The sequence below is a fragment of the Carassius carassius genome, chromosome 9, assembly GCF_963082965.1.
Source record: "Carassius carassius chromosome 9, fCarCar2.1, whole genome shotgun sequence".
Lineage (NCBI taxonomy): Eukaryota > Metazoa > Chordata > Actinopteri > Cypriniformes > Cyprinidae > Carassius > Carassius carassius.
Genome location: NC_081763.1, coordinates 14778088 through 14800370, shown reverse-complemented (window position 1 = coordinate 14800370; position 22283 = coordinate 14778088). Strand labels below are relative to the sequence as shown.

Here is a 22283-nt window from a genome sequence, read left to right as displayed (position 1 = left end):
ATTAATATATCACCAAGAACAACAAAACATGCAACATACAGAAATCAGTTCAGATCAGACTTTAAATCTGTTCAAGTCTGTTCACTTAAGTTCACTACAGTTCAAAAGTGTGGGGTAAGTAAGATTTGTATTGTAAGACATTAATTATTGAATTCAACAGGGATGCATTCAATTAACCAAAGGTCACAGTATTTTGTTTTTACATTATTACAAAAATAAAATAAATCAGTTTCATAAATACTTGTGGAATTTCTATTCATTAAAGAATCCTAAAACAATTATGGTTTCCACAAAAATATTAAGCAGCACAGTTATTTTGATAGTAGTAAGGAAATCAGCATATTAGAATGATTTCTAAAGGATCATGTGACCGTGAAGACTGGAGTAATGACGATGAAAATACAGCTTTGACAGCACAGGAATAAATTACATTTTAAAATGAAACAAATAGAAAGCAGTTATTTTTAATTACAATTGTATTAATATTTCACAATATTACTGTTTTTTTACTGTATTTTTGTATCAAATAAATGCAGGCTTTATGAGCAGAATAAACTTTTTTTTTTATATTTAAAACAATCTTGCTGACCCCAAGTTTTTGAACAGTTGCATGTGTGTATTCTGTATGAGTTTATAAATTATTCATTTGACTTTTCTCGGGCTAAAATTCACAACTTCCCTTATGGATATATTTTCGTGTTTTACATGATTGTGAGAACCTTGTGTATATGCCTCATTTGTAAACATAGTGATAAACAGAATTAGTTTTTACTAGAATTCTACTTCATTAGAAAAAAAGGAAGATGACATGAAATGCATTCAAAATCAACCGGTATTTCACATAAACTGCCCCAATGATCCGACAGTCTGAAATAGATCTGTCTACTCTGTGTCTACTCACATTAGTGGCCTCTCTGACAAGTCTTTGCTCTGTGTACAGGATGTGTTTGATGCACCTCACCAGCTCCAGGGGACAGCGGTCATACGTGCTCTGAAAACACACACACAATCAGAATAAACTATCTACTCTGCGTTTGTGTTTTACTTTAACACACTCATGCACACCCCACAACACTAATGACGTTAAACTGATGCTGCACTTTCCTGACTGACCTGTTCTTAGTAATAGCTTCACTGTCATGCACTGGCATACTTTGTCTCATTTAGTTTTATCTATAAACTCTCATTTTATTTCTCCTAAGATATTATAAAAGAATATAATGAATTTCCTGAACTATATACATAGAAAAATAACAAGCAGAACCTTTAGCTGTGAAGCATAATGTCCTAATTTGATCTTGAGTAAGAAGCCATCCTCTCCCACTTGATGCTCTGCTTTCTTCTGTAGTTCCTGGATCAGGCTGTCCAATAAACGCTTGGCTTTAATCTCCTCCTGAGGGTTCTCTAAATCTATCGCATCCCTGAAAGAGCACACACTTAATAACACTGACATATAAAAAAAAGACAAAAACTGACAGCTGCACTCTTGACATACCAGAGTTGTCCCTCTATCCACTGGGACAGGTAGTGTCGCACCTCTATGGGGAAGTGTTGCCCGTAGAGAGACTGCATCTGGTGTAGAGCATCTCCCTGCAGCTGCTGGGCCTGGATCCACACTGCCATTTTCACTCTGAAAGAGACAAAATTAGAGGAAAGTCAGTACAGCACAAGAGATGAATGACAGCTGTGTAACATGAGAAATTATGAAAGAGGGTATCAGGGAAAACCAAAGAGATCGACACACAAACATGTTTAGGTCACATTTCAGCTTAAAATTAAAAGAAAGAAATGAGAACCAACTATTTTGTCATACTGTAATGCTGAAATATGATTTTATATATTAATGTATTAAAAAGGATTAAGCGTGTGTATATATATATAAAGAAGCTTGATAAAGTAATTTAAAGTAATTTATTAAAAATGATTATGTATATATATATATATATATATATATATATATATATATAATATATAAATAATGCCATAAATAGATTTAATTAATGACCTTCTATTAACTTCACTAAATTAAATCCACATTTGGTGTGACCACACTATGCGTTAAAAATAGCTTTGTCCTTGGTGCACTTGTGCATTGTTTTTCAGGTAGCTTTGCAGGCAAGGTAACTTGGAGGTAACTCCAAGGTAACTTGGAGAAATTGCCACAGTTCTTCTGGATGGAGTCGGTCTCAGTTTGTTCTGTTTCTTCATGTTATTCCAGACAGACTGGTGATGGTGAGATTATTACAATTAATGGCAAAAATAATGTTTGGAGATGTACACTGATATTTACTACTGACATACTATAGCAAAAGATAGAAATAACTGACTTAAAACCATTTTTTAAGCTCATAAGTATAAAATCCAGAAAATCTGCACTTAATTGTCATAACAATCTGACCTCCCACGTGAACCTGAGTTCAGCATGATGAAAACTGTGCTGCAGTGAGCACTAAGCCATGACACTAACACTGTCACAGAAGCATGTCTGATTTGTCTTCAGATCACAGAATTTGAGGGAAGAGCTCCTGCGTAATACAGAAGTTGGTGGTAACTTTCACAACACAAAGCATTGTGGGCTGTAATGTTGTGTCCAATCTTTTCACTCCTCGTGGCTTTCCAAGAAAAGAGTCTGAGCGCATGTAATGGGTTTGTTGTGTAAACAGCCACTTTGCTGGCTTAGCTTGAGTGTGAGAGCAAGAGGAGACTCATGAAGAAACAGAAGAAAACGTGGAGAGGAAGGAAATGAATGTGTTGAAATGAATCACGTGCTCGCCTCAGAAACACTGGGATGCTCATTTAAAGTACCAGAAGTAAAAAAAAAAATGTTAAGGAAACACAGGGAAAATGAGAAAACCTTCATAAAGCAAGATGCACACAGAAAGATGCTGCCGTTTATACTACAGACAGACCAATATAATATTGGACAATTTTGAGAATACCAGCATCAAGTTGAAATGAAATTACACACTTCCCCTTTTAAATTCCATAATTCAGTGTATATCTATTTTGCTATGAGTAAAAAGTATTATATCAAAATTGTATCAGCCAGTTGGTCTCTAGATATCAGTATCCTGTATCAGAGTTAAAAACCCATACTGGCCAACCACTAGTCATTTGTGCATGTGCAGAAGTGTTGGCTTGTCTCTGTTGTTTGTGTTTGTTAAACTCACTGGTTTAAGCCGTCAACATATCCTCAGCATGGCTGCATGACTTGTTTGTCTCTCAACTACAAGCACTGCATAAAACATCAAATTTCACGCACATAAACACACTCAAAACTACATATTGAAGCATCACTCCCCACGAGGTCATCTGATCAGTCCGCTGACAGTTTTTATAATGATGACTGCACAGTCTGAAATGAACCAGCAAAGAACCTCAGGGATGTTAGACTGAAGCATAATGCATTAAAGTGGACATATTTTACACTTGAGTAGCATTTCATGTTTTTTTTCATATGGTTTCCCTGGAGTCTACAGATAGCTAGCTATTGATAGATAGATGCGTTTGTTTTGAAAAATACATGTTTTTCATTATCATTGAAAACTTGGAAGTAAGAATATATCATCCAAAATTTAAAGGTGTAAGACAAAGCAGCAATTAAAATGGCCATGTGAGAAACCTTTGCATTTGATTTTTAGCTTTCACTCAAAACGGAAGTAAATTGTGAAAGAAGAGAGTTCACAGCCCGCCTCTTCCGTTCCCACTCTCTCTCTCTCTGTGTGTGCATACGTGCATGCATGTAAGCATGTGTGTGTTTCCAAGCAGTGCAACCGCACAGACATACATGTATTGAAAGCTGCACACCTACACAATGACACAAAAACCACTGATTTCCAGTTAGCTTACCATACACATGAACACCACGCTTATAAAAAAAAAAGGCAGACACAAAAGCCACTCACTGCCAGTCAACTAACCACAAAGACAAACACTCAATTCCGGTTGATGTGATGGATTAAGGAGACTGATGTGTGACGTGATTTGGATGGTTGCTGTTGCTGAAATCAGGTCAAATGTCTGTGTGATCTTATGAAGCATTTTTGACCCTGACAGCTCTCTGTACCCATTAACACTTTCTGTCACACTCCACACTAGACCTTGTATTTCTCTCTTCACCACTCTATCAATCCTATTGGATACTTGTTGGCTTTAGATGTTTAATTGAGTCCACATTTCTTTAGCATTTAGATCATCATCATCTAGCACTAAACTAAAGGGATATATTTAACCATTTAGAGGAACCCTTTCGAAAAGTGCTTTCCATTTAAGGGTGCTTATTGACGAGAGTTTGTGTGCTCAACACCAGCAAAAACTGCAGAAAAATTATTTAAAGGGTTAGTTCATCCAAAAATGGAAATTAAGACGTAAATTACTCACCTTGAAGTCATCCAGGGTGTATATGATTTTCTTCTTTCAGTTGAATTCAATAGGAGTTAGTTAAAAATTGTCTTTGATCTTTCAAGCTGTTTGATGCAACTTAGTGGGTGTTGCACTGCATCGATTCATGAGAAGTTAATGGCCTCATAAGTCATGGTTCCGGAACTGCTTCTGTTTACAACTGTGAGCACAAGCTAGAATCAAGTGATTATTACGTTCTGAATATGGATATTTATTGATCACTACAGAAGTCCTTTGTTCAGCCCCCAGAGCCATGTGAGACATTTTCTTTCTTTTTTTATGGATGTGTTTTTTATTAAACTTCATGAACCGATGCAGTGCAACACCCGCTGAGTGGCATCAAACAGCTTGAAAGATCAAAGACAAATTTTTAAATAACTTTGACTGGATGTGTATGAAAGAAGAAAGTCATATACACCTAGGATGACTTCAAGGTGAGTAATTTATAGGCTAATATCCATTCGTTAATTTAATTACATTTTTACTGCAATTAAATGTAATAATTTATCCAGGCCATGTAAATGCAATTTCATTTGGAATATCAATTTATTACATTGTTTAATTAGAATAGAAACATTATATCTGTTACAGTTATAAACTTCTGTTTAGGGGTGGGCGATATTGACAAAAATGTATATCTCAATATTTTTTTTCCATATCTCGATATCGATATTCAGACGATAATTTTGCAATCCTTTAAAGAAATTTGTGCAAATTGGCAAAGAAGGTCCAGTTAGTCTTTTGACTTGCTGCATTTTACCTATTATTGTATGGAATTACTAGTACTTAAAGATACGAGACATTATTGATTTAAACATGAACCAAGTTACTGTACTAAATATTTATTTTAATACAATAACAGTGCTTTTTCAGTACAATATATGTACGTAATAAATTAACTTTGTGCTTTGCAAACAGTACTCTATTAGTAATAGACTAACAACGTGACTAACTTTTTAAAAAAAAGTTGTGTTTTGCTAAATGTAAACATTAGAACATAATATAAAAGATGAGGATAAGAAAATACAAAAGGAACAAAATAACAAAGACAGTGCTCTGCAGTGCAATAAAACTTGTTCGATTTTGTAATCGTTTTCCACTTTTCGCTTTTTTTGTCATATGGTGTTTTCTTTGTGAATGTTTCTGCCAAGGTCTGTTGTGTCTGTTCTTTTTTTTGTACCGTGTTTGTAGCAGCAGTGCTGTTTTGTTCAGCACGAAGCCTTTCATACTCTTCAAACTGTGTTTTGTGCATTTATTGAGATGATGGAAGAGGTTGGTTGTGGCGATTTGCATGCGACAAATTCTACAAGTGAGCGACTTTTGTTGCTCATCTTTTTTGTCAAAACCAAACCATCTCCAGGCTAAAGAAGCTGACCCACATCTCGCTGTTAGCTCTTCTGGCACTGGTTTTGAGGATGACTGTGTATTTTCGCTTTCTTCGCTCATTTTTGTGTTGTTGCGCTCGAAGCTAGATAACAAGTGACTGATGAGTAACATACGCACGGCACACTGTAATGACGTAAGACGTCAGGGGCACTGAGGCGTTATGGGCAGTTCACCGTATTAATAAAAATGTTTTAGTTTGTAATAAAAAAAGTTTTTTCTAGAAGTTAAAAGAAGCCCTGTTCGTGTTCGGAGGCTATTCCGGTGGATCTCTTGGGAAAAATGTATTCCATCTTTTGAACTCATCAATTTTCTAATGATGCAATCACGAAGCTCGCCACTTGAGGACGCCACAGACATTTAAGAAAAGCTTTTTAGCTTCAGACTTCAGTTTTCCGCAAACAACGCATTTTGCCTTTTCTAGCAGCTATTTTATTAATCGTACATCAGCTTTGCTCTTTACGTTTTTGGATTGTTGCTTCAACTAAGAAACGTCATAAAACAGGTAAGAACTCCGTAGTTGTATTGCAAATTAGTAGCACCTTACTCATTGAGGAACGATCGTGATTTTGTAAAAAAACAAACAAAAAAAAAAAAATACAGTCAAACAAACCCCTACATTACTAAAATCGCTACATATAATTTTTTAGAAGGTTATAGTGTGCGTTATTTATTTTCTCTTTAACTTCCTTCAGCTCTTTTCATGTTTGGGAGGTCGGATTTTACAAATTATGAAATATTCGATATCCCAATTTTGCATATCGTCCAGACAACAATCTGGATATTATCGTCTTAACGATATATCGCCCACCCCTACTTCTGTTCCTTTTGAGTTCTCCTTATTTGGTCATGTTCTGTTTCTTGTTTTGTTAATTGATTACTCCCCACCTGTTTCCATTCCTCTGATTACTTTACATGTCTTTTTAAACCCTGTCTGTTCAGTTCTGTTTTGTTTTGTCAGCTATTGATGTGATGATACCATGATTTGGATTTGTGTTTGGATGTGCCTTTCTACTCCTGTGAATCATTAAAAGAACTGAGTGAGCGGTGTAAGGCACGCCTACCAGCGAACGATCCCAGACAGGATTTCGCCGCCTTCGTGGAGTGGATGCTGGTGAATAATGGATCCCCATTCCCCATCAGCCTCGTTGAGGAGGATATCTCCAGCCCCACTCCCGAACCTGAGACCAGCCAGCCGTCATCCCGCTGCACGGAGTTACTGCCTGAGCCCACTGCAGACGGAGAGCCTGAGCCCACCGCAACTGAGTTGATTGTCACCATGGAGCCGTCATCATGGACTGACGAAGCGTGTGAGCCGGCCATCATCCGTTCCTGAGGGAGTTTTGGTGGAGATCGGGGGCTTGGAGGGAAGCCACGCCCACTCTCCCGCGTCTGGTTTCTGGATTATATTTTGAGGAACTTATAGATATTTTCCAGACGGATTTAATTGATTGGTTTGGTGAGGCATTACCCAGCCCAAGTCCATCTGTGTTTCCTCCCAGCCTCCCTCTCCCATCTCCTCTCAAACCAGCCAGTTCCTCAGCCCCATCTTTGCTGGTGCCGGTCAATCCCGCAGCTCACCCTCAATCAGCGCCATCTGGGCGCGATGATTCGCCGTGGGACTTCCAGTCCCCAGCTCTTCCTTGGTGTGAGAATCCCCTGTCTCCGCCTCCAGCCTCAGGGCCCTGGACTCCACCTCGGTCCTTCGACCCATCGGCTCCGCCTTGGCACCTAGCTCCCTCGTCTCCACCGTAGCCCATCATCCCACCAGCTCCACCGGGCTCCATTGTCCCTCCGGCTCCGCCTTGGTCAGTCGTCGACCATCCGCCGCCTCGGGACTCCACTCCTATGGCTTCGCCTCATCACTCCATCCCTCCGGCTCTGTCAGGCTCCTCCTTCCCGCCAGCTCCACCTCCATCCTCAGTCATTTCGGCTCCGCAGCGGTCTTCCAGAGCCCCGCCTCTGCCTTGGTCGCCTGTTCCTTCAGCACCGCCTTGGACCTCTGGACCTCTGTGTCACCTTGGCTCTGCGTCTGCTCGCTCCATCCTGGGCTCCTTATACATCTGTGCAGTCTCCGTCAGTTGGCCCCCTGGTGTGATAGGCCCTCATTCCACCATGGCTCCTCCCGCTGTCGACTCCACCGTGGGTCTTCATCCTGACTGGCCTCTGGAGCACCATCTGGCTCCCCCTGCTCCGGGCTCCTCCCTGGCTCCTCCCTCCATCCACTCTGCCCTGGTACTATAGTCTATGCTCCCTCTCCATTGCCTGCCCCTTGCCTGCCCCACTCCCACCTCCTGAACACCCACCCTCCCTACGCTGGTCTTTCTCTGTCGGTACGAGGACACACCGTTCCGGGAGGGGGCGAATTGTTACAGTTATGAATTTCTGTTCCTTTTGAGTTCTCCTTATTTGAGTTCTCCTTATCATGTTCCGTTCCTCGTTTTGTTAATTGAATACTGCCAACCTGTTTCCATTCCTCTTAATTTCCATGCCCTTTTTAAGCCCTGTCTGTTCAGTTCTGTTTTGTCCGCTATTGTAGTGATGATACCATGATTTGGATTTGTTTTTGGGAGTGCCCTTTCTACTCCTGTGAATCATTAAAAGAACTGTTTACATATCTTCTTTGTCATGTGCTTTACTTTGCACGCCAACTCATATTACAAAATCCTTGAAAATGTCAAATGAATTGCAAGTTAATTTAATAATAAAGCCAGGTGTCAGTCGATTAAATAGTATAATTACAATAACAACATGATATTCTTCTAAATTAATCAAATTAATTGCAAAAGAATATAATAATATAGTCTAGACGTAAATATTCAATGTATTTTTCTATGAACGTATTCTTTTGGAATGTCAACCAATTAAAAGTTTATTTAATTAATAACATATGCAGACACTCTTTGATCATTGTATGACATTGCCCAGATCTCACACAGACTGTGACGCCCTCAAATCAGGTGACCTCTCTTGACAGTTAGAGCTTTGTGACTCAAAGGGCCAAATAAGGTTGCCTGTACAGCTCTGAACATAATACATCTGAAGAAGCAATTTTACATGAGGATACTCCACTAGACTTCTCATCTGCATTTAACTACAGTGCCTTGTGCTCTTGGGCCTTAAACTGCAGATCAATCTGTGATTCTGTCACATTGTGAATTGTGGACTTTCTCTCCTGCTGAGAGCAGTATGACAAAAACAGCAGCACTACTGTCTCATGCTTGTTTTTTTCTATTGGGGATCCTTGAGGAACTATGATCCTCCTAGTCCTATTGTCTGTAAGTACACATAGTATGAGGAATTCAGATAAGAGCTGTTAGATTGCAGATTATATGGCTCTGGCAGACTGCTCAGAACATTTTGAGTCCACAGATAGAAATATCTATGACCAGAAAGAACGAAAAAACAACTGCTTGACTTCAACAGAAACAACAGAGTCAGTGAAAAACTGATTTTCCCAGGAGCAGAACTTGTGGTAAGGTACACGGTCCTGGATAAGTAGTAAAGAACAAAAACAAAAAAAGACATGTTGTGGACCTCTTGGGTTCTAGAATCACACTGGCTATCTCTGCCCACAGTGAAATGTCACTGGTTGAAAGTACCACAACAAATAGCTGTATATTAATATTCAAATATTTTCTGATACATCACACGGTTTCATTTTCATCATGGACATACAAACTGCTCATCAGATTCTGCTAAACAATCAGTGTTGGTAAACATAGAGCTTTGAACATATGTAAATCTGTAATATGAACAATGTTCATGGCAAAAACTATCTAGGAATTAAAAAGTTCAAAAACTGAAATGCCTGAAAATTATATAAAAAATGTAATTAAATAAAAAGAGATTGTAAATATACATACATACATACATGCATACATACTGTACATACAGTACAGACCAAAAGTTTGGACACACCTTCTCATTCAAAGAGTTTTCTTTATTTTCATGACTATGAAAATTGTAGATTCACACTGAAGGCATCAAAACTATGTGGAATTATATATGGAATTATATACATAACAAAAAAGTGTGAAACAACTAAAAAAATATGTCATATTCTAGGTTCTTCAAAGTAGCCACCTTTTGCTTTGATTACTGCTTTGCACACTCTTGGCATTCTCTTGATGAGCTTCAAGAGGTAGTCACCTGAAATGGTCTTCCAACAGTCTTGAAGGAGTTCCCCAAAAGATGCTTAGCACTTGTTGGCCCTTTTGCCTTCTGTCTGCGGTCCCGCTCACCCCTAAACCATCTCGATTGTGTTCAGGTCCGGTGACTGTGGAGGCCAGGTCATCTGGCGCAGCACCCCATCACTCTCCTTCTTGGTCAAATAGCCCTTGATGCCTTCAGTATGACTCTACAATCTTCATAGTCATGAAAATAAAGAAAACTCTTTGAATGAGAAGGTGTGTCCAAACTTTTGGTCTGTACTGTACAGTCGTGGCCAAAAGTTTTGAGAATTACATAAATATTGGAAATGGGAAAAGTTGCTGCTTAAGTTTTTATAATAGCAATTTGCATATACTCCAGAATGTTATGAAGAGTGATCAGATGAATTGCATAGTCCTTCTTTGCCATGAAAATTTACTTAATCCCAAAAAAACCTTTCCACTGCATTTTATTGCTGTCATTAAAGGACCTGCTGAGATCATTTCAGTAATCGTCTTGTTAACTCAGGTGAGAATGTTGACGAGCACAAGGCTGGAGATCATTATGTCAGGCTGATTGGGTTAGAATGGCAGACTTGACATGTTAAAAGGAGGGTGATGCTTGAAATCATTGTTCTTCCATTGTTAACCATGGTGACCTGCAAAGAAACGCGTGCAACCATCATTGCGTTGCATAAAAATGGCTTCACAGGCAAGGATATTGTGGCTACTAAGATTGCACCTAGATCAACAATTTATAGGATCATCAAGAACTTCAAGGAAAGAGGTTAAATTCTTGTAAAGAAGGCTTCAGGGCATCCAAGAAAGTCCAGCAAGCGCCAGGATCGTCTCCTAAAGAGGATTCAGCTGCGGGATCGGAGTGCCACCAGTGCAGAGCTTGCTCAGGAATGGCAGCAGGCAGGTGTGAGCACATCTGCACGCACAGTGAGGCCAAGACTTCTGGAAGATGGCCTGGTGTCAAGAAGGGCAGCAAAGAAGCCACTTCTCTCCAAAAAAAACATCGGGGACAGATTGATCTTCTGCAGAAAGTATAGTGAATGGACTGCTGAGGACTGGGGCAAAGTCATATTCTCCGATGAAGCCCCTTTCTGATTGTTTGGGGCATCTGGAAAAAGGCTTGTCCGGAGAAGAAAAGGTGAGCGCTACCATCAGTCCTGTGTCATGCCAACAGTAAAGCATCCTGACACCATTCATGTGTGGGGTTGCTTCTCATCCAAGGGAGTGGGCTCACTCACAATTCTGCCCAAAAACACAGCCATGAATAAAGAATGTTACCAAAACACCCTCCAACAGCAACTTCTTCCAACAATCCAACAACAGTTTGGTGAAGAGCAATGCATTTTCCAGCACGATGGAGCAAAAGTGATAACTAAGTGGCTCGGGGACCAGAATGTTGAAATTTTGGGTCCATGGCCTGGAAACTCCCCAGATCTTAATCCCATTGAGAACTTGTGGTCAATCCTCAAGAGGCGGGTGGACAAACAAAAACCCACTAATTCTGACAAACTCCAAGAAGTGATTATGAAAGAATGGGTTGCTATCAGTCAGGATTTGGCCCAGAAGATTGTTGAGAGCATGCCCAGTCAAATTGCAGAGGTCCTGAAAAAGAAGGGCCAACACTGCAAATACTGACTCTTTGCATAAATGTCATGTAAGAGATGTCATGTCATGTCGATAAAAGCCTTTGAAACGTATTAAGTGCTTGTAATTATATTTCAGTACATCACAGAAACAACTGAAACAAAGATCTAAAAGCAGTTCAGCAGCAAACATTTTGAAAACTAATATTTATGTAATTCTCAAAACTTTTGGCCACGACTGTATATATATATGTTGCCTTCCTCTGTTTCTGGTCCTTTCTGACCACATTGCAGTGTAGGAGGCTAAGAAAATAAAATAGACAAATAAAGTACACTTCACAAATACCTTGAACATCCACCTTCAGGGAGGAGGTAGATAATTCCACCTCATAATAAAAACAAATTTCAAAGGTATTTTTTCATTCCTGTAGCAGTAAGCCTTTAAATAAGGGCAATGCCTTTGAGAGGAGGTGCATTGTGGGGTTACTGAGTGCATTGGGTCAGTCCTGATTTAATGAGGCTATATTATATTATCTAGTATTTGTCTTATTACTTATAAAGTGCAATAAGTGATATTTTATTTATCATTTTGTAGATTTATACTGGAATATATTTTCCATTAAGGCTGTTAAATAACTTCTCTAGTTCTTATCAAACTCAGATTGCTCATTTAAAAGCACAATTTACAACAAAACTGTGAAATTAACATTATACAATTTTGGAGTCTGTATCAGACTATGGTTCTACTGAAAACCAATAATCTTTTATAAACTGAAATTAAAAATTTACTAAAAATTAAGGATGCACTGATTTGGGCATTTTACTAACACAGGTATCATTATCTGCAAAACATGACTATAGTGCATCCATAATTAAATTTTTCTATAATTGTGTAAAACATAATATATGCATTTGATTACATTTTAAAGAATATTCAAAAATGTATAATGGTAATTAATATAATCTTAAATTAACTATCATCATATTAATATTAATATTAATTATTAACTTAATTTTGTAATTATTATTTCATGAAAAAAATGCAGTTATTTAATAATAACATTCATGGTTTCTGAGGCAGATGAAATGTGATTATTTATAATATAGCTATAAAAAAAGAGAATAAAATTGTGTATGCTGTTATGTGAATGGGCTAGTAACTTATCATCCTTTCCAGAAATTTAGTTTACTGTACCTCTTATCTCAAGCTCTCTGTTACCATCTAAGAACAGGAACTTCTGGAGAGGAACCCCGGAAAACCTGAACATTTAGGAGACAGAAAGAGAGAAAAATTAGGGTTTTTTTTTCCTCATCTCATAAAGTTTTGAACAAAGAAAAAAATACACACACAAAAAAATCACTCATTCAGTTTAACAGATACACTAACTGGACATGTGAGGTACTGTAAGTGTGCAAGGGGTTGTTAAGGTCTATAAGAAGGTTACTTTCTCTCAGTCTGCTATTCTCTCCTCAGAGGGGAAGAAAATCTAAGAGTGGGAAAGGAGGAATATGTCTCCACTGACATTTGAAGCATTAATGTGTTCAATCCTAATCTACGGTTACTGGGTACATCCACAGCCCACAGAAGCTGAGTGAGGAAACTGAAGGAAACACACACACACACACACTCTCTCTCTCTCTTTCTCTTTCTCTCTCTCTCTCTCTCTCTCTCTCTCTCTCTCTCTCGCTAGCCAGAAACCTCTCAACTGACTGGGTAATTAAACATAAGTAAAATGAATACTAATGTTCAATCACTATCATGAAAAATGTGGGTCTTTAAATAAAAAAAATAAAAAACCTTCCCATTTGTAGGATTTGGTACATTCTGGAGTTTCTGTGAACTATAAGTGTGACTATGGCTGTTCTAAATCAAAAATACGACAAGCTTCAGTCCGTTTTGGCTTTTTTCGGTTTAAAGTTAACACTTGCCAAGCACCAAAAGTTGTCCGGTAACTTTATTTGAAATGGTGTGGTTTGGATCACATTCTAAGAATGAGAGTCAACCCTCGCTTATGTAAGAGACGAGCATGATTCAAATGAAAAAGCACAGTATGTCTACTTCTTTTTTTTTGCAAAAGAATTTGCAAGTCTTTTGCGAGTGACTCAATGACCTGCACTGTTTATAACTAATATACAAGGATAAAATATATATATATATTTACTGTATGTATGTATGTACTGTATGTATGTACACATGACATATATATTGTCATGTGTATAGTCTGTTTTTGTTGTTGTATAAAATCACATTTAAACTCCTGATATCTGTGCAAAAACTGCACTCATGTGATATCGTTTATCACATGATATAAATATGAGACAAAAACTGATACGGGCATTTTTTGCCTGTAGGAAAGGTAAGATGACGTACAGGTCTGGGGTGTTAACTAGTTAACTAATTAAGTTAACACATTACTAGTATAATAATAATATAATAATGATTATTATTTTTAATGATGTTTAAAACTATTTTAAACACTGTTGTGAAAATCAATGAAGTTTGTGTGCACTTTTTTTCTAATCCACCTCATTCAAAAGTACAATTCACTTTCATTCTGTGGATAAGATCAGCCAGAACATTCAACTTCAGATAACTCCCTTAAAGGGATAGTTCACTTTCAAATTAAATTTTGATAAGTTTTAGCTTACCTCAAAGGCATCCAAGATGTAGGTGTCTTTGTTTCCGCAGTATTTCCCATTTTGATATTTTTAGGTCAAACCGTTCTTGTCTGTGACTCATATAATGGAGGTCTATGGTCACCACCTCAAAGAGCAGGCACAGAGAAGTCCAAATTAAACAATTCCCCATCGTAAGAACACATTTATGACCTAAGACACGAAACGAGCAGTTTGTGTAAGAAAACGAACAGTATTTATATCGTTTTTACCTCTTGTACACAACCACGTCCAACTGATCTGAGTTCGCGAGTGCTTCCCGATGTGAAGTGCGCGCGCGCTCTGGCTTTAGTCTGCGCAAGCGCGGAAAGTGCCGGAAGTGATCTCTCGCGCGTGTACGTCACTCATCGTTTACACTTACTGTCTATGGTTTACACAGAGATTTCGGAAGTGTTACCTTTCACTGTGAAGATCTAGACATATTTAGACGTACAGGAAATTGCAATGGAAGACGATTTCAATATATCAACAGACAACATTGAATTTTTTCAGCACGTCTTCAAGCCTCAGAGAGACAGAGATTTCTTCAAAATTGGTGGTGTTTTAGTAGCAAGTGTTGTGAGATGCCAACAGAAGTGGAGAGCATATGTTGTCACGAATGGAACATAGCAATGCCACAACTACAAGACGATGATGAGGACATTGACAGTATCGCATCACACACCTGCCTGACTGAAGTTCCTGAGTTTTCTCCACTCTTGAGACGCAGCGTTTTGCACGTTGTGTTTAGTTTGCCACGTATAAACTGGAGGCGACGTCCAGTGCCAGAGGGACCCAATGGCACGCTGTCAATAGAGTGAGTAATGTGTTGTGTTTATTAGAATCGCAACGATTATAGGGTGCATTATAAACAAATTAACTAATTACAATTACTGCATTATATTTCAGACAGTGCAGATTGGTGGCGTATCGTGTGGTAAACAGTAAACAATGAGTGACGTACACGTGCGAGAGATCACGTCCAGCGCTTTCCGCGCTTCCGCAGACCAGAGCCCACGCATACGTCACACAACAGGAAGCACGCGCGCCCTCAGATCAGTTGGACGTGGTTGTGTACAAGAGGTAAAAACGATATAAATACTGTTTGTTTTCTTACACAAACCGCTCATTTCGTGTCTTAGGTCATCAATGTGTTCTTACGATGGGGAATTGTTTAATTTGGACTTCTCTGTGCCTGCTCTTTGAGGTGGTGACCATAGACCTCCATTATATGAGTCACAGACAAGAACGGTTTGACCTAAAAATATCAAAATGGGAAATACTGCGGAAACAAAGACACCTACATCTTGGATGTCCTTGAGGTAAGCTAAAACATACCAAAATTGAATTTGAAAGTGAACTATCACTTTAATTCCAACAAAATGTTTTGATCAGCTATTAACAACTTGATCGACATCTTCCCTTTGACCATCTTCGGGGTTTTGCCGTAAAACCCAAAGGAACAGATTCTTGCATATTTTCAACACAACTGACTTTAGAAAGTCAGTCAGGATTAGACCCCACGGGCAGGATTACATAATCTCAAATAGACAGAACAGTCGTTTGACAGCGTTCATGGTAAAATAAGAGTGAATCCATGCAGAAACCCATGCGCGACAGATGTTAATGAGGTGAGGAGGGGAAGTTTGTGCGTGATCTGATGTGATAGAGTGAGAAACACAAACATTTGTGTGTGTGAGCACTTGGGAGAAGGAACAGATAAGCAGGGAAGAGAATACAAACACTGTTTTAGATGGCAAAGTGACACTTGGTGACATGAAGTTTATACAGATTAAATTGGCGCACATATTAACACAAAACACTCTTCTGACACTTCACAGGATGCTAGAAGGGCCAAGGGCAATTTTCTTAAGGGGGCAATGTTTAAAAGGCTACAAAAGCACACACCATCTCATCTGTCTGTGCATTTATTCACAGCCGTACACAGACAACCCTGAAGCTGTCACGTCAGTCACACTGTGCAAATACTTTCAAGCAGATATCCAAAAGAGCATTCCTCACTCTTTGAACCCCCCCCATTTCCATAATGATCGGTTGCTTTCTCTAAGGGAGGATGAATAAAACCATATTTATGGCCAGTCAGGATATAGCAGTCCTGACAGCAAGGAAGGTGCCAGCTGACCTTATGCAACAGAAACACACACACACACACACATTCCATGCTCAGTCCTTTTCAGATGTAGGTCTTCGCATCCTGGGAGTAAACAAGCTTTTTTTCATTCTCGACCTATTGACAAAAATTAGGCTAATGGTGCATAGAATAAAGGAAGTTTGTATCAATAAAAGTGGATTTTTTTTTTTTTTTTTTTTTTTACAAATGAATAGTTAACATTCTGCAAACCATCTTATTCTGAAGCTACATGATTTTTGGGGTGAACTACCCCTTTTAAAAATTGCTTTTTCTATACGAGCAAGAGCAAGGCTCTTCTTTCTTTTTTGTTCAGAGCAGAGCACAACAGAGCACTCTAATAAATATGGACATGAAATATACACGATGACACAGTATTTAATTCAGCAACAAATTCACCCTCTAATAAATGGAGTATGAATTACAGTGTGTTGTTTGACTTCATACTAATAAACAATCAAAAGTGTTACTTGACCTACTCTGAGAAATTAATCTTAGAGTCCCTTATTTAGAGGGAGAGAAGCATGATGAGAACAACTAAATGAATCAATCAGCCCTCTATAAGAACAAGTCACGTTGACAGGAAGGAAGATGACCATAGAAACAAAACAATAAACACAAATGTCCACAAATGCTGCTATTTCATACAGGCTTCTTCCATATTAAACACATTAAAGTGTCTGGAGCAATGAAGCAAAGCAGTAACACAAATCGTTTCCAATTTATATGGTATGGAATTAATATTATATATAATATATATATAGAGTAATATAATATCAAATAACTTTAGTTGTAATCTCAAGAAAGCTATGTTTGTTTTCACGATTACAAGTAAATGAAATCAACATCTGGAGAAAGCAAGGCCATGTAGAAATCACAAGAAAATTTGATTCACAACATTTGCACCATGCAAAGGCAAAGCTAAAATCCACATACTTTTTGAACTTCTAAAAAATGTAACTATCCACAAAATCAAATTTTAAATCCATGTGGAAAATACAAAGACAATTTACTTAAAATGGACAAAACTCATCAAAACAGAATCTGTATCTGTTTGTGTATTCAGTATCATTGGTCTAAATCCTGATTTAAAGGTCAGTCTATATGAGCTAACACAGGCAGTGACTCAGGCCTGTGTAAATGTGTGTGTGTCTGTGTGTGCGTGTGTGTCTGTGTGTGCGTGTGTGTGTGTGTGTGTGTGTGTGTGTGTGTGTGTGTGTGTGTGTGCTTTCATACCATCTGCCATTGCATATCTGATCAAGTTAGACAAACCCTCCAGAGATGCCCTCATGACATCTATAAATACCTTGGTATCTAAATTATCATGAAACAATACACAACCTAGATTTTTTTCTTAGATTGAAGAGAAACAGTAACAATTAACACACACGAATGAATATATGATGCATTAATCTCCCAGAAGAAAATGTGAGTATCAAACTTCCTGTGCAGGTAACAATAGCAACCGACTCAACCGCTTCAATCGCCACACCTACCACTAACCTCTGGTTGCCATGACAATAGAGCGCTCGAGAAAGGTGCATTAGGCCCAGAGGCTATCAGCCGGTCACACTAACTCACAAAGAAAACAACACATGAAAACATGAACAATTACAGGTAGCTTGTTTCTTTTTTAGGATGTGCATGAAAATCAAAGCAATGTTTTCATGTTGTAATGAATCCGCTCTGATTACCTGCATCTTATATCCATTAGCACACAGTATGGGATCTGCTTTTCACATTTTTACGCAAATGTATGAAGATAGGGTTACATAATGAAGGGTTTGCTGGAATAATTTTGGGCAGCTATGGGCAGCCAGTATGCTTGAGCAGTCTTAAGAGCACGTCTCAAAGCGCTGACTGTTTTCATAGCAAGCAGGATTCTAACGGCAGCTGCAGTGATGCGAGGACTTTTCTGATTAGCGATTGGCTCTTTCATTCAGAAAGCGGGGCTTTGTTCGATAAAGCGGCCATATTGAGCGTTGCCTATTTCCCAATTAAAAACTATACGAGTGACACGTCTTGGGAATTCTACAGTATTTGCTTCAACTTAACATCCTAAAATGTACATATACAGTATACATACACATATTACTTGCTTTATATATATTGTGATATATTGTCATCATATAGGCCTACTCACAAACACACACACACACACATACTGTATACACAAACACACAAATAAATTTACTGGCCATGTATTTATTAAAATCAATAATAAATATCATTACTATACTATATGAACTATACATTTTAATTTATAAAATTATAAATTAAATTAAAATAAATGTATGCATTTAGCAGACGCTTTTATCCAAAGCGACTTACAGGGCATTCAGGCTAACATCATGTGTTCCCGGGGAATCGAACCCCCGCAATGCTCTACCAATTGAGCTACAGGAACACTTATAAAAATATTTATGAATTAAAAACCTTAAAAACATTTTTTTTTTTTGCTTTCAAATGTTAAACCACAGAGGTTCCATTTTTGAAGAAAACTCTGTTATCCTGAACAGCTCGTGTGAAAAAATCACAATGCTTCACAAAACACAAAGTGCATCATATTACATATTAATAATGTAACACTTTAGTTAGTATTAACTAGTTGCTTATTAGCATGCACACGAATTGCATATTGGCTGTTAATAAAGAAAATATTAATGCCTTATTATTATTATGTATTTATTTGTTTGTGTAAATGAAGGCATTCATGCAAAAAAGCCCATTCATTCATGCTTTATATAAAACTAACATCAAATAGGTTGGAACATCTCTAAAGTGCACTAAACACACACACACACACATTCTACTTTTGCTGAAAAAGATGCAGAGAACATGGCAGTACAAAGGTTAAGTGTTTAAACTCACTGAACCCTAGCACTCACACAGACATATTGTACACAGTATCAATAACTTGAAGTGCTCTGTAAAGTTATTACAATAAAGCACAGGAGGAACACAAGAGGACAGATGTATCACAGAACCACTCAGAAACAGAAAAAACACAGAAACACATGAAATAATGCCAAAATGTGGAAAATATGACCCCATTATTTTAAATGATCAATGATTAAGGACTATCTAGCCAAGCAAAGTTATTCACAGCATTGTACGTTGAGTTATTGATTCCAATGCGCAGTTCTCCAGTTAATCCGAAATTCTTTAAAGGCAACGTACAGGATAAAGCTACACAACACATCCACGGCTCTCTTGTGGCCTATTAAGACCAAGGCTAAAGTTATTGTAATGGGGATGTTCATTCATTCATTTAATCTATCCAGTAAATGGATTGTTTTCTTGGGACTAGGAGGAGAGCAACATCAAAGTGCTTGAAACTGGGTGGACACAAACAGCTGTGATGTGTTCACTTCTTTCATGTTTCAGGTTATGTTACCAGTTGTAAACACAAACTGGTTGACGATGATCATCCCAAACCTCGTACACATACACTTTGCAAATAGCAAAGTGAACTATAGCTAAATTAAAAGCATTCAAAATAATTAAATGTATATATACACATTTCTGCAGATTTTTCAAAACATATTTCACTAAATACTAAAGTTAGATTACAAGTCAAAGCACACTAAACAAACAGCAAGGAGGTAACCAAAGAGAAAGTAGGCTACTCTAGCACTTTCTGTTAGGATCACTACCATCCTGTGAATCGACAAACTGTTAGTACTGTTATTATTTGTAGCCTTGTCATAGATTTTAAATATATACACAAATATATCAAAAAGCCTTAATGGTTAGTTTAAAATCTCTTTAAGTTAGCTGATGGTTAGCTACAGGCACCAAAATATAAGATGAGAAATAGGGTTGCTTGAGATAAACGTCTGTGCTGATGACAGACAAAAAAAAAACTGAAAGTCACAGAATAGTAAACTAATACTTCTACTAAAATATGTTTTAGACATTGGGAGAAGAAATAATTTAGGTCTGTAAATAAAGAAAATGTCAAAGAGCGTGGCTGAGCAACTTGGACTTTGAAAGCAAACTGTTGTCTGTCTGACAGTGCCTAATGAGAAGCAAATCAGTGAGATTTATGAGACCCATCACACTTTTTACTGGGATACTGAGGCTGACCCTGCCCAACGCTGTGCTTTAATAGACAAATTACCTTCATTAGCTCTAAATTTAAACCTTGAAATTGTTCTGGGAGAACAGTGTCAGATGTTTAGCAAGACTGGTATGTGGTGTGTGTCTCCGTGCATTTGTGTCTGCCGATCTATTAACAGGTCCTTTGTGAAGCTTATTTTGATCCACACACACTTTTTAGATGCACAAGACTTTTAGATGCACAAGATCATGTTCCTGTGTGTCAGAGTCTAGTATATGTGTATGAGGGGAAAAAAGACATCTACGGTATTTGTGTTACAACTTACACTTTCACTGTCTGCTAACTGGTGAGAGGAGCTATTTTAACCCATCACGTTCACAACACATCAGTGTATATGTGTAGCAACCTGTTAGTAAAGCAGCTTTTAAATGCATTCAAGACAAACTGAGGATTTCATAATTTAGCTTGAAGATCAGTGCACTTTTAAACTTCAAAAACATACAAAGACAGATTGGAGCATGCTGCAGTGAGCACATGTTAAAAATAGAGATTCGAGCTAGTTAGAGAACGAAGAAGTGAAAAAGTGAAATGGAAATAGCGCTGTCTGGACATGAGGTATAGAAACAGACTGAAGACTGCAGGAATGTGAGGAATGAGAGCTGTTAAGATGAAATGATCAAAAAGAAACGTCATAACTAATGGTTGCCATAGAAATGCTATAAAGTGTACCAAAGATGGGGACAGAAAGAGAAACTGACTTACTGACACACACGACTGTATCTTCAGTGTTGGCCACTTTTATGTTCCAGGGCTGGATGCATATTTCATCTAACAGATTTCTGCTTCTTTTTAAGCAACTTTTCCCAGACTTTCAATTTTAAACTCTGAAGAGTAATTGAAAAAATATATGAATAATTACATTTAAACGAAAGTGATGTCATTTCCACCACAATGAACCATTTAAATCAAATAAATGTATAAAAATGTTATTTTACTTGTTCATAAAACAGACATCTGTGTTTTTGAAGAATATGTTTGATATAAAATATGAGACATATAACAAAATAAAAATCAAGAAAAAAAAATAGGGGTGCTCCTATTGATCGGCCAATAATCAGTCGGGTAGTTTGATTGGCATTCTCTATAAAGGCTGATCAAACCAATCTCAGACTGACGACGTGCCTGCCATGAGAGGTTTGGCATGACATGCAGCAGCACTGTCTCAATCTCTGTGCAGTGCTGGTAAAATAATTCATATTTCTATATTAAATAACTTATAAAGTAATTTGGAAACTTTCTGTGAGACATAATTTCACAAACGGCATGAGTGTCACATCATCACTATAATTTGTACTTCTTTAAACCATTCAGCACTTGTGCATTCTCTGAGAGATGTGCTCATGGACACTCATAGCACACACACATGCGCCTCACATACAGCTAAAGAAATCAGGCTTGTGCTGAGTGTAAGCTATTGTGCAACAATTAACCCATTGTAAAAAAAAAAAAACTAAAATGGACTTCATGATCAAACATTAAGGTAAAATAATAATATTTGGAAAAATTCCATTCATTTAAAATTTTAATTTGGTCACTGAATGAATGTCTGTTAAAATCCATCCTGATTGGATCATCACTATAAATAATTCTACATGATAAAAAAAAAAAATCCTGGCTCCAAAAAATCCTGATCAGAGCAAAAACCAAGGCAAATATCAGTTCAAATTCAGAAAATGTATTTATTATTTATTTATTGTGCATATTTTAATTACACTGTATTTTGGTCAAATTATACAAAAAGTGTAAAAAATAAATATTAAAGAGGTCATGAACTGCAAAATCAAAATTCCCTTGATATTTTGACATATAAGAGGGCAAAC

At 37.7% G+C, this 22283-nt stretch overlaps 1 protein-coding gene across 1 annotated transcript in view; it reads right to left on the bottom strand.

The window, feature by feature from the left end:
• LOC132148738 (inactive phospholipase C-like protein 2) overlaps positions 1-22283 on the bottom strand; it is a 149281-nt gene that overhangs the window by 79766 nt on the left and 47232 nt on the right. Inside the window, exons 2-5 of the mRNA XM_059557435.1 lie at positions 12732-12796; positions 1496-1630; positions 1265-1421; positions 902-991 (exon numbers count right to left, since the gene is read on the bottom strand). Coding sequence (XP_059413418.1) covers positions 902-991; positions 1265-1421; positions 1496-1623 — 375 coding nt within the window. The 5' untranslated portion in view covers positions 1624-1630; positions 12732-12796. The remainder of the gene's footprint in view (positions 1-901; positions 992-1264; positions 1422-1495; positions 1631-12731; positions 12797-22283) is intronic.